General features: G+C 35.8%; 2 protein-coding genes and 1 pseudogene across 16 annotated transcripts in view; 1 reads left to right on the forward strand and 2 right to left on the reverse strand.

The window, feature by feature from the left end:
- Positions 1–1981: 1981 nt before the first annotated feature.
- LOC128158118 (tripartite motif-containing protein 3-like) lies at positions 1982–6261 on the reverse strand. The gene is made up of 3 exons (XM_052820857.1): positions 6125–6261; positions 5697–5767; positions 1982–4342 (listed from the first exon to the last, which is right to left on the reverse strand). The coding sequence occupies exon 3, from the start codon at positions 4318–4320 to the stop codon at positions 2665–2667; it is 1656 nt and encodes a 551-aa protein (XP_052676817.1). The 5' UTR covers positions 4321–4342; positions 5697–5767; positions 6125–6261; the 3' UTR covers positions 1982–2664.
- The window catches only part of LOC128158154 (tripartite motif-containing protein 2-like), a 275172-nt pseudogene continuing 258409 nt past the window's right edge, over positions 1982–18744 (reverse strand).
- LOC128158106 (ankyrin repeat domain-containing protein 26-like) overlaps positions 7272–18744 on the forward strand; it is a 75066-nt gene continuing 63593 nt past the window's right edge. For 3 of the 15 annotated variants that reach the window (XM_052820819.1, XM_052820821.1, XM_052820817.1), the window contains exons 1-7: positions 7286–7746; positions 8769–8883; positions 14833–15006; positions 15425–15537; positions 16673–16767; positions 17851–18075; positions 18551–18657. In XM_052820819.1, the coding sequence (XP_052676779.1) occupies positions 7523–7746; positions 8769–8883; positions 14833–15006; positions 15425–15537; positions 16673–16767; positions 17851–18075; positions 18551–18657 (1053 nt within the window). In that variant the 5' untranslated portion in view covers positions 7286–7522. Of the gene's footprint in view, positions 7747–8768; positions 8884–14832; positions 15007–15424; positions 15538–16672; positions 16768–17850; positions 18076–18550; positions 18658–18744 lie in introns of all 15 variants that reach the window. The other 12 variants (XM_052820814.1, XM_052820816.1, XM_052820826.1 and 9 more) reach the window with 10 other exon arrangements.

Here is an 18744-nt window from a genome sequence, read left to right on the forward strand (position 1 = left end):
GGGTAGGGCACATTTGTTTGCAAATCACATAATGACTATACAAAATTACCCCTCCACTTTTCTGTAACTGTTAAAAATGTATTAAAATTATACATCAAACAGCATGATACAAAATCACTTTAATAAAGTTTTAAATAGTAATTAACAGCCCCCCCCTCCCTCACAACCCGCGGATATGAATTTCGAATTTATTTTACATTCTTTTCTTACACTTAAAGTTCGAAGCAATGCTACGTGCCTAAAATATTTTTTAAAAACTAACTTTTTCATCAGATTTACGTTTTCAACATTGTATTTTTTGGAAAAAAATCCATTTATTAGCGTTTTATTAAACAGTTCAGCTGCTAACATACCCTAAAACCTTGAAAAAAAAACCAGCGGCTTATTTTAAGTTTTGGGCTTATTTTCAAAACCGTCTTATTTTCAATTCACTGCTGATTATAAAAAAAATTATTTCCGGCAAGTGACGAGAGAAAAATCACAGCTTAATGTGAAACCACTAAATTGAATCGATAGTTTGTGAATTACTTGGTTATTCTAGGATATCCAGCTAAACATCTGTAAGAGTTAAATTATAAAATGTTCGTGTCTTTAATTCTGCGTGTCTATCTTTAAAACAGTGAGCTTTTAGTAATGACGACTACTAGACCTACTTCTACTCCTCATTAAAAATTTAGAAATTTTATTTTAAATCTAATTAATCATAAATGTCATGGAATTTTTACAATAAAATAATGAAAACAATACTGTCTTTAATATATTACATGTAGAAAAAAACAACCTTTTATAAATGGTATTGTCATGACTAGCTTATAATTTCAATGCAACAAATAGGTGGTTAGTTTGAAAACCGGCTTATTATTAAATCCGGCTAATTTTCTTTTCTTTTTTTTATAGTCACGGTTTTGATAATACTAGCGCGGATCTGGGGGGATGGGGTGGGTCAGGGGGACCCCCCTTGCATAATTCAATTTTTTAAAATTTACATTGAAAAATTACCAAAAATATTCCTCAGCCAAACCCCCCCCCCCCAGGCAAACTCAAATATTCGTCAGACACCCCCCCCCCCCACCTCCTCCGGAAAAAATTTCTGAATCCGCGCATGCAATAACTAGTATATATATGCATATCAACGTCTTCAAATAGTGTCACTTTTGAAAAACTTAAAGCCGAATATATGTTTTTAATTGTTTGACCAAAAATGGTTACAACTGGTCTTAAAGTTTTCAAAAAGAATTTAATTAAAATTTGTTAAAAGACGACGCACGGCGAACGACGACACATGAATAATAACGGCAAAAGTGACTAAAGTGACCTAAAAAGTCAGCGGATCAGAAATTCTTTGCTAGCGAAAATTTAAAAAAAAGTCAGTAGTCTTGGGCATCACAATCAAAATTTTAGACAAGATTGCTTTTCTTTGGAAAAAAAATTCAGACCGATTCTTTTTTAAATCCTGCACCGTTAATACAAATTTGTTTTTTTTAAACAATAAAATCAGTAGTCATTGCACCATCTTATGCATCTTTCGTCTTATTCCTTGTGACTTCATATTGTTTACCAACATGGTCATAATCGATGACTGTCAATCAAGGCTCAAAAGACATCGATTGGACAAGACTCTATTAACTGACATAATCTACTGACCAATTGACCTTTTGAACTGGACATGCTACATGTATAACAATGGTCAGCCTGTATACAGGATTTGATGACAACATATCACCTACCCACCTACCTACAATCTAAGATTGCTTGGGGGGGGGGGGGGGGGGGGGGGGAGGTCATTGACAACGAGGATGCGTTAACAATCAATCAATATTATTTCAATTTGTGAGAAGAATTTCAATATGTTACAGTTTTAACAATTTTTACCAGATCACGCAAACATTGAAACATTTTGCTCTATTCCTTTGAATCTGAAAGTACATTTTAATGCCGTAATATGTTAGATGGGGTGAAAAAAAAATATAAAAACCAAGTATCAAAGTTGTTTACAAATCATTTATTAGACATAATAACACATTATTTACAGTACACAAAGTAAAACTGCAGGGTTTATTACTAGAGTGTAAGAAACAAAAGTTACTCAATCTTCAGTGACAGAAATCTTTAATATGGAACAAAGATCAAATAAACACCATTCAAATGTTCAACAAATGTGGCACCTTCAGTTTTTCTGCTTTGAAAAAAGAAATGCATGATTTATATTTCTATTTTGATGAAAAAAGATTGAAAGTAACTCAACTTAATATAAACATGATAAAGGAGAGCTAAAAAAGATTTTTTTACAGATATTTAATTCAACCATTAGTGTCATTTTATCAACATTAAAATGTTTTGATTTCTTTGACAAATACCAAACAAGGTTTCTCTGATTGTATTCTTATAATGTACACAGTTTGTTTAGACATTAAATGTATAAACATTTAATTCATTGACAATACAATCACTACACTAAAACAGTTTGTTATTATGATGTATAAACATGATAAACAAACACAATGATATTGTTGACATGAACTAAATGGACGTACATTTTATATGCATGACTCTATTATATAATATAATTAATTATCTTTATGCTAATACATGTTTTATATATACAGACAGTCAGTTTGTCAACATGTAATACATATAAACAATGTTACACTGCTGTGTAATGTTCTACACATATTGTATTTTCTTCACTTTACCTGTGTCTAACTCAGTCACAAAGAGGTTGTCTCTGGTGTCCACACATAAACCACATGGATACTGTAAATCACAGTTGTCAATGTAGCGGAGGAACTGTCCGTCCTGATCCAGGATGTGGATACGGTGGTTGTAACGGTCTGCTGTCAGGATGCGACCCTGGCTGTCTGTTGTGATGCCGTATGGATCGAATGATCCCTTGGTAGTAGAGGGAGGACCAGTGTAGGTAAACCGGAGTTTCCCGGCCTGATTGACCACCACTACTGCACTGGCTCCATAGTCTGACACACAGATATCTAGGTTCCTGTTCTCACTGATGTATTTAATGTTATAACCAGATGAATAGAGACGTTGTCCTTTGTCGTCGAACTGAATACTTTGTTTCTCTGTGGAGCCAGAGTAACACACAACTTTTGTTTGTTCACCATCATTACTGTCCATGACAACCAGGAGGTCACCAGAGGAGGTACTACAGACACCGTAAGGTTTCCACCCCCGTAGACTGATCACTGTCTGTATCTGTGTATTCTTCACTATGTTCACAGTTCTATCCATGTAATCAGCATAAACTAGATCCCCACTACTTGTCACTGCTATGTCCCGTGGAACGTTCCCTGACTTGGTTTGGACTGACTTCACTAGTTCCCCACTGAGGTGGTACAGTCTCATGATTTTGTCATTACCAGACGTCCACATCTCCTCATCACTCAGACAGGACACACTGTGTAATTCTCTATACTTGGTCTTTATCTGTGTGATGATTCGTGGTACATCAATGAGCGGTCTGTCCGGGGGAGAGGACTCAGCACCGGGAGATTCCATGGTGTAGCCATGTTCTTCTGTTTTGATAGATGACGCTGACAGAGAACCAACCTGTTGATAAAGTTGTTCTTTGTTGATCTTCTGAGGGGTAAAACTTGGTAAGGACACTGTGAGTTTAGGAGGCAATCTTCTGAATTCATCATTCCTGGATTTGTAGGCAGAGACACGGCTGACATCATTGGAGTCCAGTAAAGTCTTTAGTTCAGTAATGGTCTGTGTGATTTCAGAAATGGTGTGTTTAATTTCATCTTCCTGTTTGTCTAAGACAGCCAGGTGTTTGGTGTCCGTTTCCTCCATGTTAGATTTCATGTTTCTGATAATGGTGTTTATTTCTCTGTGCAAGTCTTCTCCATGTTTGTCGATTTCTGTTGTTAATTTCTGGGAGTTTTCATTCAGAGCAGATTTTTGGACTTGGTTAATGGATGCAATCTCTTGGTATTTGGGATAAATGGATTTCTCTAGTTCTTGTAAATCTTTTTGAATGATTTCTTTCTTGCTTTCAATGTTTTTAGTTATTTCAATAAATGTATGGCCACTGTGTTCTTCAGAGGAAGCACATGTTGCACAAATAGGAATGTCACATTGTTCACAGTAAAATACACATAATTTTGTGGAATGTTTTGGACAATTAGGAGTTGATCCTCTCTTTTCAATTGGCAGCACTTTGTGTTCTTTGGATAGATCAGAGAGATGGTCCTTCTCACAGGCTTTACACAGATATTTGTAACAAATGACACAGTATATAGGGGGGCCCGGGGTTTCACAGAGATGACACCGTAACACATCCTGGGCCCAGCGCTTGTCCATGGTCCACTTTTACTCATATGCTCTGAAAAAATAAAAAGGTTGATATATCACTTTTCTATTTTTTGTTCATTTGACTATTTCTTATGAAACTTTGGTATTTTTTGAAGAAAAAAAAATTGCTCTTGTTGCAAACAGGACACTTAAGAGCTTAAAAGACAGGCTTATAAAATTTCAGTAATATTGGAGTAAATTGAAATGCAACAAGAGGCCCAGGGGCATTTCACTCACCTGATAACAAAAGCCAACAAAAAGCTTTAGACCATCTTTAGAGTATCAAATACAAAATGTCTAGACAATTTCATAGAGTATATCTACATTTTCAAAGATTTTCAAACTTTTCTTCAACATATTTCCAAGTTGAACAATAATCTTCTTTTGTGGTATTAGTTTTTGAGAATAAGATTAATTTTTAAAAAAAATCTTTAAATAATCCAATGTTAAAATTCAACTATCGAGGCCCTATCCTACCCCTGAGGATCATGATTGTACAAACGAATCTACACTACCTTAGGATGCTTCCACACAAGTTAAAGCTTTTCCGGCTAATTGGTTTTCAATAAGATTTCTAATGATTTTTTTCTATAAATTTCTATGTAATAATTTGAACCCTAACCCCAATGTTGACCCAACCTACCCCTGAGGATCATGATTTGAACAAAATTGAATTTACACTACCTTAGAATGCTTCCACACAAGTTATAGCTTTTCTGGCCAATTGGTTTTTGAAAAGATTTTTCTCTATGTATTCCTGTGTAAAAATTCAACTCTCCTCTAGTGGCCCGACATTAACTCCACGGATCAACTTGATTCTACAATACTTGAGTTACAGTTTCTAAGACTGATTGGTTTTTGAGAATTAGATTTTTCTCTATATATTCCTACGTAAAAACTGGAACCCTAACTGTTGCCCCACTGTAACCCCCATTGTTGCCCATCCCTATCCCCAGGTTTATGAGTATTACCTCCCCTTTAAAAAGGATCTACACGTGGCCCAATTTAAATCCCCTTCACCCAATGATGCTTTGTGCTAAGTTTGGATGAAATTGACCAAGCGGTTTTGGATATGACAATGTGAAAAGTTTACAACTGTGACAATGACAGACAATGGCCAAATTTTGATCAGAAAAAAACCTGAATTGGCAATACTTGCAATGACCAATTCTTGCCTAGAACCATTTCTCGCCAGTGCATTGTTACATGATTTTAACAACACAATGACATAAAATCATATACATGAAATATGACGTAACAATGCACTGGCGAGAAAAAGTACTTGGCATGAATAGGTTGCATGCCAGTAGAGATAAAACACTAGGTTTAAATTATCAACATAATCATGTATTACATGTAATACCTACAGTTAACAAATTACAAACCTTTTCACCTCCTACTCAAAATGGCGACAATGTGCTTCAGCTTTGGTGTTTTCTCTTCCTGATCAGGTTTCCTGTATAAAATCACGTGATTGAGTAGTTTCAATACAACACAAAACCAAACATTCCAGTTAACTGAATAACTCTAAGAACTGTGCTAGTTTTAGTTTAATGTTTGACAAGTTGAAGAACAGTAATTTTAATTTTCTTATCAGATTACAAAGATAACTGGATGATTTTAGTTTTATGATATGCTAGCCAATAGATATCAAGCGATAGATAATTTGGAAGGACATAGACATTTTAACGATTCCCTCAAAACTACTCATCAGTTCATAACCTTAACCTGGTACATTCTAGGCAATTACGCCAACTCTGTTAAAATCTTCTACAATCAGCAATAACATTGATACGTTTAACAAACTACGCACCTCACAAAGGCATACAACTCAAAAATGACGACAATGTCCATGTTTTCTCTTCCTAGTTCGTGTTCACTCTAAATGACTCTTCCTCAAGTTCCTGGTCGGCGGCCTGTATAAAATCACGTGATTGGTTTAAATAGATTCCGGATATAGCCAATTGTGTCAGTGCAATGGTTAACTTGCTGTCTTGAAGATCAGTTAAAATAATTTTAATCATTAAATCAAGGTTATAGTCCGATATTTCTTGATATGCCAATGAAATCAAGCCAAGTACGTATGACATTTTACGTCCCTGGCCCTGATCAAGCTTAATTAAATGCAGTGGAAGGACAGTAATATTTTACCAATTGCTTAAATATTACTTATATAAGTTACTAATTAAATTTTACTCCCTGATGTGTAAGTCTCTACCTCTTCTTCCACAGACGACTCTTGACATCACGTCCACTGTCGTCTGCGCTACAGTCGCATTCTCGGGCCTTTCCGGCTCGTGTTTTTCCGACACTAGCGGAAAGGCCCGAGAAGTAACTTCTATAATATACAGACCAGTCTACAGACAGACCACAGGACCAAGTCCGTTTTAATATCAATTTCAATACTTTACTTATAGTTACGTTGAAATTAATGTTAAAACGGGCTTGACCCCCCGGAAAATCAATATTAATAACTTCACACATGCAGTAAAGGGGGAGAGAGGGTCCGGATCCCCCCCCCCCCCCCCCCGGGGACAGTTTAATTTTATTAAATATATATAATAAAGTCTCCAAAATATGTCTCGGACCCCCCCCCCCTACCACCACCACCGACAAATATAATTATCCATCGACCCCCCCCCCCCCCCAGAAAAAGTTATGGATCTGCACAGGCTGTTGAAAATAAATGCTAAAAAGTTTATCGTCTGTCTCAGATGTACTGACGCCAGTATGGTGGTCTGATGGTGCCGCATCTTCGCGCTTCGCCGTCGCATCTTCGCACTTTCGCCGTCGCACCTTCGCACTTTCGCCTTCGCAACTTCGCACTCTCGCACCTCGACTTAAAGGCGAAAGTGCGGGTCTGTACTGATTCGTATATCGGAGCTTACGAGCGGTCTGAAAAAAATTCGGACGGACTAGAGCTACAGGCCCTGCTGCTATGGTGTTCATATGGAGAAAAATCACACTATTAAACAGATCTAACTGTTCTCGATTAAAAAGAAACACTATTAATATTATCAATATTTTAGTCATTTTTTTTAAATAAGCGCATAACCTAGAAAATTACATTCAAAATAGCGCGGCAAAATGCCTTATTGACATTTGGAAGTCCTCTAGATTTATACAACAATGTTCCGAGACCATTTGTTTACAGTCATGGCCGATGTTCAAACCAGCAACAGGCACTAGTGGATCTATTAAAGTATAAAAGATGAAGAAATTCTTTAATACTATAAAGAAGAAAACACAGGGTAAAGGAAGTTATGACCCCCAGGAGGCAGCGGCCAGTGGAGGGGCTTCGGGAGGGTCCGAGGCGGGTTACGAGGTTCGCGAGAAAGATCTTCCCAAATTGCATAAAGCAGCATGGACGGGGGATTTATCTAAAGTCGTGCAACTTGTCAAAAAGGACACGAGTGCTCTCGACAAAGAAAACAGGTATTTTAACATTTTATAAGTTAATTTGAGGAATATTCAGGCTGTATGCGAATTCTCGTCATTCGAAATTTGAGATTTAAATTACAGGTGTACGAGAAAAACAAGATTTGACATGTATCTTTTCTTGCATTCTTCTGTCATCTTTTGAGACCGCAGTGTACCAGAGGAATTTGGTTGGCGCTGTAGTACATATAGGTCACTATAGTCAGAAGATTTTATGTTTGTTACACTTAGCAGTACTGCTGTTCCTAGCATTAGAATATTATCTTTGTTAATTTAAGTCTGAATAAATGGGATCTGTTCGCTGTAAAAATCTGGTCTTTGCATACAAAAGTATTTAAGAATATAACTTGAATGGGTTTAAATACCTACTACTACCCTGCTAAGACACTAAAGATTAAGTGACATATTATACACTCAAGAAAATGAAGTAAAGTCAAATCAACTCAAAAGCTGTTTATGAGTGCCTGCATCTTGCAAATAAATATACTTTAAATGATCTTTATGAACTATGAGCATACAATGATAAAATCTTCTAAATGAAATGTACCGGTAATCAACATGATCAAATTTTAGAAAATCTAGCACATGTGGCTATCAATATAGTAAGATGGAAATCAGTGGTGATCTGATTCATTGTCAGAGAGTGTGTCAGCTAGTGTATTACAACAATATCATTGCTTATTAATTCAACTCTAAAAACTGGTAATTCAAATCAATTAATAGCAAGAAATTGTACATTTGCCTGTATCAATCAGACATACCCATATCTACATGTGCTATAGGGGGTAATTTGATTTTTAGTAAATACTCTCTAGACTAGCACGACAAGGTATTACAGAAATTACTGAAATAGTCGAAAGAACTTACAGACCAAAGCAACCCCCTTGCTTTAAAAAAACACCTTTTAGAAACTCACATATTCTTTTGTCTGCATTTGAGAAAAAACTAAAAAATATCTGTGATTTATTCAATGATTAACAGAATTTGTGTTTTATAATGAATGAGCGTTAATGTTTCAGGACTGCACTGCATCTTGCCTGTGCCAAAGGCCATGCAGACATTGTCAAAGTTCTCCTTGAGTGGCATGCAAAGAGCAACATTGGAGACAGTGAGGCCAAGACCCCACTACTCAAGGTAGGTCCAAAAGCTTGCAGTCAGAAATTACAAGTGAATTGATGAAAGATGAGAAAACAGCTAAAAGAAAATGATCTTTCTGACAATCACTTCTTCATGTATAGCAGTATATATCAAAGAGTTTTTTTGTGGAAGGGGGAATACCTGAAAAAATAATACTTGTGATGGTAGAATGATCTTGAGGTTTGCTTTTCTTGAACAAAGTTGAAGACAATTGATTTCATTACCATTAAGTAAAATGTATATACTCCTGTGACAACTGTTTTAATCACATTAAAATCAGCTTTCAGACAAAGTTGAATCCTGTTCTCTCAAAAATTTGATTAACGGTATGTTAACACGTGTTACAGTAATATTGTAAACCTATGCTGAATCGTGAAAGGTACCCCTTGTCTTTTCTTGTGTGTTTTTTTTTCCTTATTGATTACTCAATGGAGATTGATCTTTATATTTGAAAATTTGTCAGACATATTGTATTATATTTAAACAAAATCTGGCAGGTGAATTAATTGGAAGTGTGACATCTGTGGCTTCAAATTTTCTTCATAAATAATAAATGACTGTGCATTGAGACATATGTTAGAGAAGAAAAGGAGATATTTCAAGCCTGTCCAGTTAACCAGCTAGTCTTCAATTAGGGGACAATCAATAATTAATTAATTGTGCTGAAATGCAAGTGCTTTGGTTGTGAAAAGTGGGTTGTCATGGGAGAAAGAAGTTGTACTTGTGTTAGGTCATCCAATTGAAAGCATTTTATCTTGGTTGGTCTTCTTGATATTATAGACTTTTTTGGGGGCACAAAGTATGGTCACAAAAATGACAGATTGTCTTGCAAAAATGAACACACATGTAGAAATCATCATTACCTAGTGAAGTAGTGATCAGAGCACTCGTGTCTGATAGATGATCTTTTTAATTTTTTCTTCTCTAAAACATTTTAAAATTTTGAGGTATATTCCAGATTAAATCTGAAATATATTACTATTTACTAACATATTACATGTCAAAAATATATATATTAAAATCTACTTACCTAAAAAAAAAAGTCATCAGGATGGTTATTTTAATTTTAAAGTGACAAATGGGATACTGGTACTGTACCAGTTATTGGCTAAACCAAGAGTTCGGGTTTATAGCAAGCGACTATCCAAGATCTTTTAATTCAGTCGTCTGTTTCAAATAAAGAAAAGTAAGTTTGCTTCAAAACTTCCTTGAATATGATTTAAACATATATAAAGTTTGTACTTTCAGCTGTCGGGAAAATGACGTAATAAGTTAAAAATGGAATATTACCTCTTTGTGATACGTTATATATACCTTCTTTGATTTGACATATAATATCAGTACATATAATATGTAAAAACTAAAGGAATTCATTAAATTTTGAGAGATTCATAGCACTGTTTAAAGCCTGATTGCACAATATTATATATTGAATAGTCTATGATTTTGTGTATCACCGTTTGATAACAAATGAATAATTTTATGAGTTTTGTTTGTGTATCATATCCCCTGCGACCGTTAATCCAACCCAAAAAGCGGCATAATTCAAATTAAATTTTGCAGAGTATCAAATCAACATGTACAGGGATTTTACTATATGTTATTGTCGCGGAGCAGAGATCTGAACTGGTACAGTTAATCGTAAAACTTGGCAACTTAGGGGCGTGCGAAAAAGCACAAAAACAAGATGTTTTTGAGTTCTTAATAATGATAAAATCTACCAGCTGGATAAACAAGGAAATCACCATTTAAAGTACGTATGTCAAGTTTTATCCTAAAATATCAAGAAACAAGGAAATACGAAAAGAAAATTTTAGCTGATAATTGGTACAGTGCCAGTAGAGAAAACAAAGTTTTTAACTTGTAATATTAAGATATTTTGAGGTTAGCCTGAATTTTATGAACAAAAAACTTGTGTCCTTGGTTAAAAAAAAAAAAAAATTTAGTATATTGTAAATAACAGTAAATAAAATGGTATCAAATTCTTTTCTCCGAGGCATATACATGTACCTTCACAGACTAATGGATAGCCAAGCTTTTACCATTATTTTCCTTGTGCACAACTTAATTATAATTGTCCAGCTCATATTCTTTTCAGAATCTCAAGTTCAAACAGTTTTATTTGTAACTTGAGCTTTGAATGAGTACAATGTGCCAGAAGAAGTGAAACTTCTGAAAATTCTGAACACCAAGAGACCGTTGGAGCAGTTCTCAAGAATTTTAATACTGGTACTTAATTGTCTGAAGATAAGGGGGAAGAAATGACAGTTCGAAATATCTATAGAAGATTAAGGAGAGCATTCGTCACAATTTAATAAAAGTTATTAAATGCTCAATTATGTATCAAAATCAATATAGGAATAGTTGTAGATCATCCATTGCTGAGATGTTCTGGTAAACCTAGGTGTGTATGTGTACCCTCTCCTCAAAAGATCATTTTAAACAGAGCGTTTTATAAATCGACGAGATTAACCATCCTCACCTAATGAATCAGGGGATGGTAGGATTTAAAATTCCTCTACAGGGAATTGAATGTCACTAATAGATCCAAGATTGTCACATTTAATTTATGAGTCTATAATGTCAATGTACATGATGATCGAGGCAGATGTAATATATATAGATCTTTGATTGCCACATTGAATTTATAAAACTTTCTCTAAGTAATGCAGGAGGGCCATTGAAATACTTTCGAAATTGCTCTCAAATAAATCAATGATTTGAGAACCACGTGCATTACAATACAGCATGTCAATTTCTTATTTAAAACAGCCTGTCACAATAAATTCTTAAGCTCAATACCTACAGAGTAGATCTGCTACATAGTCTATGGCCTACATTTTTGCAAAACTTAGATATTTAACAATTTCCTTGACAAATGTCTTCTTTTGAAGCCATGGGTCAACAGAATTTTGGATATATAATTATGTCTACTCATCGTATGGTCTATTGGAAAATTTAATTTATTTTTCTATAATTTTTAGCTCACCTGAGCCAAAGGCTCAAGTGAGCTTTTCTGATCACAATTTGTCCGTTGTCTGTCGTTGTCGTCGTTGTCGTTGTCGTTGTCGTCGTTGTTAACTTTTCACATTTTCATCTTCTTCTCAAGAACCACTGGACAGATTTCAACCAAATTTGGCACAAAGCACCACTAGGTGAAGAGGATTCAAGTTTGTTCAAATGAAGTGCCACGCCCTTTTTAAAGGGGAGATAATTGAGAATAATTAAAAATTTGTTGGTATTTTTCAAAAATCTTCTTCTCAAAAACTATTCAGCCGGAAAAGCTTAAACTTGTGTGGAGGCATCCTCAGGTTGTGTAGATTCAAGTTTGTTCAAATCATGGTCCCCGGGGGTAGGGAGGGGCCACAAGAGGGGGATCAAGTTTTACATAGGAATATATAGAGAAAATCTTTAAAAATCTTCTTCTCAAAAACTATGAGGCCAGAAAAGCTCAAATTAAAATGGGAGCATCCTCAGGTAGTGTAGATTCAAGTTTGTTCAAATCATGGTTCCCGGGGGTAGGATGGGGCCACAATTGGGGGATCAAGTTGTACATAGGAATATATAGAGAAAATCTTTAAAAATTTTCTTCAAAAAAACTATCAGGCCAGAAAAGCTCAAATTTAAATGGAAGCATCCTCAGGTAGAGTAGATTCACGTTTGTTAAAATCATGGTTCTCGGGGGTAGGGTGGGGCTACAATTGGGGGATCAAGTTTTACATAGGAATATATATAGAGAAAATCTTGAAAAATCTTCTTCTCAAAAACTATCAGGCCAGAAAAGCTCAAATTTAAATGGAAGCATCCTCAGGAAGTGTAGATTCAAAATTGTTCAAATCATGGTCCCCGGGGGTAGGATGGGGCCACAGTTGGGGGATCAAGTTTTACATCGGAATATATAGAGAAAATCCTTAAAAATCCTCTTCTCAAAAACTATTTGGCCAGATAAGCTCAAATTAAAATTGAAGCATCCTTAGGAAGTGTAGATTTAAGTCTGTTCAAATCATGATCCCCGGGGGTAGGGTGGGGCCACAATTGGGGGATCAAGTTTTACATAGGAATATATATAGAGAAAATCTTTAAAAATCTTATTCTAAAAATCTATTAGGCCAGATAAGCTCAAATTAAAATGGAAGCATCCTCAGGTAGTGTTGATTCACGTTTCTTCAAATCATAGTCCCCTTGGGTAGGGTGGGGCCACGATTGGGGGACCAAGTTGTACATAGGAATATATGGAGAAAATCTTTAAAAATCTTATTCTCAAAATCTATTAGGCCAGAAAAGCTCAAATTTAAATGGAAGCATCCTCAGGAAGTGTATATTTAAAATTGTTCAAATCATGGTCCCCGGAGGTAGGATGGGGCCACAATTGGGGGATCAAGTTTTAAATAGGAATATATAGAGAAAATCTTTAAAAATCCTCTTCTCAAAAACTATTTGGCCAGATAAGCTCAAATTAAAATGGAAGCATCCTCAGGTAGTGTAAATTTAGGTCTGCTCAAATCATGATCCCCGGGGGTAGGGTGGGGCCACAATTGGGGAATCAAGTTGTACATAGGAATATACCGGTATAAATAGAGAAAATCTTTAAAAATCTTATTCTCAAAATTTATTAGGCCAGATAAGCTCAAATTAAAATGGAAGCATCCTCAGGTAGTGTAGATTCACGTTTCTTCAAATCATAGTCCCTGAGGGTAGGGTGGGGCCACAATTGGGGGATCAATTTTTACATAAGAGTATATAGAGAAAATCTTTTTTAAAAAATTTTTTTTATAACTATTTGGCCAAGAAATCTCAAATTGGCGTGTAACCATCCTCAGATAATGTAGATTCAAGTGTGTTCAAATCATGGTCCCTGGGGGTAGGGCGGGGCCACAATGGGGGATACATTTTTATATGTAGAGAAAATCTTTAAAAGTCTTTTTCTCAAAAGTATTAGGCCAGGAAAACCCAAATTTGAGTGGAGGCATCCCCAGATCATATAGATTCAAGTTTGTTTAAATAATAGTCCAGGGAAAGGGTGAGGCCACAATGGGGGATGAAATTTTACTTAGGAATATATAGAGAAAATCTTTCAAAATCTTCTTTTTAAAGACTATTTGGCCAGAAAAGCTTAAACTTGTGTAGAGGCATCCTCGGGTAGTGTAAATTCAAGTTTGCAAAATCACAGTCCCTAGTGGTAGGGCGGGACCGTGATGGCGGTTTGAATTTTTACATAGGAATATATAGAGAAAATCTTTAAAAATATTCTGGGAAAGTTTTTGGTCCAAAACTCAGTACTTAGTGTCAAAGCACAGGTTATGAGATTAAAGGTAGATTTAAGTTTGATGAAACCATGATTCCCTAGAGAATAGTGGGGCCACGAAATGGGGGGGGGGGGTATATAGAAATAGAGAAAAATCTTAGAGGTACAACAACAAAAGGGGCTTGGTATTTACCAAAAAATAAGAGGTGGATAAAAATTGGCAGATTTTCAATTTTTTTTTAGCAAGATCTACTGTACTCAATTGTCAAGATATTTTGATACTGTTAAGCTAATTTGATCAGAATTAAGGCAAGTGTTGCTCAGGTGAGCGATGTGGCCCCTGGGCCTCTTGTTATAAGAAAAAATGTTTTCTCCATAAATCCTTGCCTTTATAGTTTTATTTGAGAATGAATTTTGTAAACAGATTGAGGCACATAAGCTGTTATAAAGCTGCTAATGGCCAACTTAGGTTTGAGAAATTTCATGAGGCTCACAAAAACCTCGTACATGTAGTTTCAAATATTTCTCATACCAAAACAGTCTATTACCGGTACGTCTTAATTTGCTAGATTAATTGTCACCAAGAGAACCATTTTATCATTATGATATCAATCAAGAATTAAAGCCATCACAGGTTTATTATATAATTGATGTGCTTGCTTGTTTAAATTTACAACTTTTTCATAAAAATTGTTTTCCAGGCAGTGGAATGCGGCCATGATGACTGTGTGAAGCTATTAATAGATCACAACGCCCATGTTGATGCTGTGGATAAGTCTGGGAACTCGGGTCTCCACCTGGCGGTCCTATACAACCATCCAAAAATCGTCAAACTCCTGACATCCAAAGGGGCCAATGTCAACATAAAAAACAAGGTAACAATGTAGAACAATGTTTATAACCTACAGAGGTGCTTTCTGCCAAAAATGCTAGGCCGCAGAATACAGAGTGAAATGTAAAACGTTTACAGTATTCTAATTATTCAGATACTTGTATTGCTCATTAGCTCAGCAATTTCAAGAAGCTCCAAATTCACTTACTGAGCTGTAATTATCAGGTTTCAGTGTTAAAGACAGACACTGTTCCTCAGACTTAATACTGTAAACCAACTTTTTTTCGTGTGCGAGGAATTTTCGCGAGGTTCCCAAGAGCCTCGTTGTCACAAATATTTGTCGCCAGGAAATTTTTTTACGTATGGTTGTTATAAGAAAATACGGGTCTGGAAAAGGCTTGGTCATGAACATTAGTCGTCGCGAACCAGTTTATTGAAGTAAATCGTGTTCTCATTTTCAGACTGAGGAGGGCTTTGCTCCCTTGCACATGTCTATACAGCTGAAGCGAGATGAAATCACCAGGGCTCTCCTCATAGCCAAGGCCAACCCTGATGTACAGGATAACCTGGGCAGGTAAGAACAGAAAATTGTAAAGAATGTGGACAAGTAAAAACATTGAATTTCTAGTGAATACCCGGACAGGTAAAAACATTGAAATTCTGGTGAATTCACGGGCAGGTAAAAACATTGAAATTCTAGTTAATACATGGGCAGGTAAAAACATTGAAATTCTAGTTAATAGATGGGCAGGTAAAAACATTGAAATTCTAGTTAATACATGGGCAGGTAAAAACATTGAAATTCTAGTTAATACATGGGCAGGTAAAAACAATTAAAGAAATTAAAGGGAATACATGGGCAGAAACAAAAAGTAAATTTCTCATAAATTCCTTGGCAGGTAAGAACTTTAAGATTAAAGGGATTACCTGGGCAGCTGAAGTAAATCTTGTAGAACTTACAAAGATGACTTTTATACCTGATAGGTGAACAAATAAGGTATCACTACCTGGCACTAGGTAAAATAAGATGTATGCTAGTTAAAGTTATTACCAACTCATATACCTTGCTAATTGAGATTCAGTCACTGTGGAACTTTGAAGGTAGAGGTTGATATGTTTATTTTTCTGGCATTAGATAATAGTAATTAAAAATTGAAAAGTCCATTGAATACAAAATCATTTCATGTGAATAATGGAGTTCTGAGAATTTGAATTATCTTTAGTAAATGTATGCATAGCATTAGATAGTAGAAGGAATTTGTATTACTAGAAGAAGTTACAGCAATATATTTGAATTCCACATATTTTTGGCTTGTAAAGTGTGTTGAAAGCTATGGCAGTTATAACACTGTAATGCACACAAGGCACATGTACTTGAAGGTTATAATGACGAGTTTTATTATGACGTCACAAACGTTAAACGCTGTAAACTGCAACGTCACAAGCGAAAATTTAAGTTCACACTTGTGGCTGTTACAGTGGCCCTTCCATTAATATGAACTTACCCTTAGGATAAGATAGGAATTTTAAGGTATACTGTAAATCACATTTGCATATAAATTTTCATAACGCACTAACGCGCATTACTCAATTTGTATGCACACACCGCTGCAGTAATGAGACTGTATATTTAAAAAAATCATGAGTCAATGCTATAGTATGTAGAGTAATTGTCAGTGACTTTAATGATGTGCTCTATCGTCCTTCAGAACCCCGCTGATGATTGCCTGTTACGACGGTGCCATCACGCCAATCAGAATGCTGCTACAGTTCAACGCACAGACCATCATCAAGGACAAGAAAGGTCAGGAAACCCGGCCATATTGATTCGAGGGACTTAATCTTGGGCTGATAACTGTTGAACTTTAATTTTTCATTAAGACAGCTTACTACAGTTCTGTAGCATTAACTGTAATGTAAACTTCTGGTGTGCTGAGTGTGCTTGATTTTAAAAAAAAATCTTTTGTAGGATGAATAGCAACATTTACTTAACTGTTTTGTATAGTTGACAGCATTTCTGAAGATATCACAGCATTGTTTACTCTGTTCTCTCTAGTTTACAGCATTGTTTAATACTGCGCTGAATGGTTTACAATATTGTTAGATATTGCTCTGTAGGGTTTTGAGCATTATATATTACGGGACTCTTCAGAATGTATATTAACATTGTTCACCTTTGAACTGTAGGTTCACGTCATCGTTTTTCCTTGTTTTATTTGGTTCACAGTATTGTGTAATATTTTTCTGCATGGTTTACTGTTAACAACACTTGTTTACTTCTGCTCTGCCAGGTTTGCAGCACTATTTACATCTATTCTGTAGGGTTTACATCATTATTTTCTTTGTTTTGTAGTGTTTACAGCATTATTTACTTTGTTATGTAGAGCATTGTTTATTTCTTCTCTGTAGGGTTTACTGCATTGTTAACTTCTTTGTAGGGTTTACAGCATTGTAAACTTCTTCTCTGTGGGGTTTACAGCATTATTATACCCCCGCAAACGAAGTTTAGGGGGGTATATTGGTTTCACCCTGTCCGTCTGTCCGTCTGTCTGTCCGTCCGTCTGTCCGTCTGTCTGTCCGTCCGTCTGTCTGTAGACGCAACTTTGTCCCCCCTATAGAATTTTTTATTACTGCATGGAACAGTTTGAAAATTTGTACATATGTTGAACACCATCTGAAGATGTGCACCTGGAATTTTTTTTAAGATCAGACAAGATTTAATGATTTTATGACAGTTTTCATTTACTCCTGCTATGTAGGGTTTATAGCATTGTTTACTTCTGCTATGTAGGGTTTACAGCACTATTTATGTCTGCTATGTAGGGTTTACGGCATTGTTTAATACTTTTCAGTAGGATTTACTACAATGTTTACATCTGTTGTGTAGGGTTTACAGCAGAAGACATGGCCAACATGACAGGACAGTACGCTGCCTCCCAGCTCCTGAGTGACCACAGCATGAAGCTGCGCCGATCTGCAGGGGGCAGCAGTCTGGCTGGGAGCATCACCCCCAGGGACACCCCCCGGGGATCAGTAGGACCATCCAGTGCCTCCACCACCCCCAGAGATCCCTCATTGACCAACATGTTGCCAGTGGACAACAACGACAGAGGTTAGATACCTGTATCCATGACGATTGTCTTTTAAGAATAAATCATGTATCATCTCGCTGTATGATTAGAATATTTTGATTTTTCTTTTTACTAAAGTAAGATTACTGCATATTTAATGAGAGAAGTTCAGTAGTTGACAAATTTTTAAACAAATTGTTTACTTATTTAGGAAACTCTTCACAAATGTCTATTGATTCTTTGTCAGTTTACTTATTTAGGAAACTCTTTACTAATTTTTATTTATTCTTTGTCAGATATATAATGTAAACCGACTTTTATTATCATTCAAGAGAATTTTGAAAAAATTGTCAGAGCCAAGTTGTTTTGTTTATTTCTTGCCACAAACCCAGTCTTGGTCACAAAAATTGATTAGGCGAAAAAAAGTTTATCACTTATCTAGTTAAATCTAAAATAAATTCATGGCAGATTAAGGTTTGTTAACAGTATTATGATGATAAATTCTGATTTTGACAGCGTATGACTCTGAGGAGGAGACGACCCAGAGCCGTGTGTCTCACAGTCAACAGGACGACTCCTGGGCCGACGACAGCGTCAGTCTGGGCCCCGAGGGCAAGAAAAAGGTAACCAGTCCACAGGGGAACCAGTTCTCTCTTTATGTGTATATTGCCTTCATGTGAACAAGATTATACTTCCAAATGGCATCATGA

The sequence above is a fragment of the Crassostrea angulata genome, chromosome 8 (assembly GCF_025612915.1).
Source record: "Crassostrea angulata isolate pt1a10 chromosome 8, ASM2561291v2, whole genome shotgun sequence".
Lineage (NCBI taxonomy): Eukaryota > Metazoa > Mollusca > Bivalvia > Ostreida > Ostreidae > Magallana > Magallana angulata.

What these genes read in the sequence shown, in the direction of transcription:
- LOC128158118 (XM_052820857.1), bottom strand. Translation starts at nt 4,320, where the DNA reads ATGGACAAGCGCTGGGCCCAGGATGTGTTACGGTGTCATCTCTGTGAA.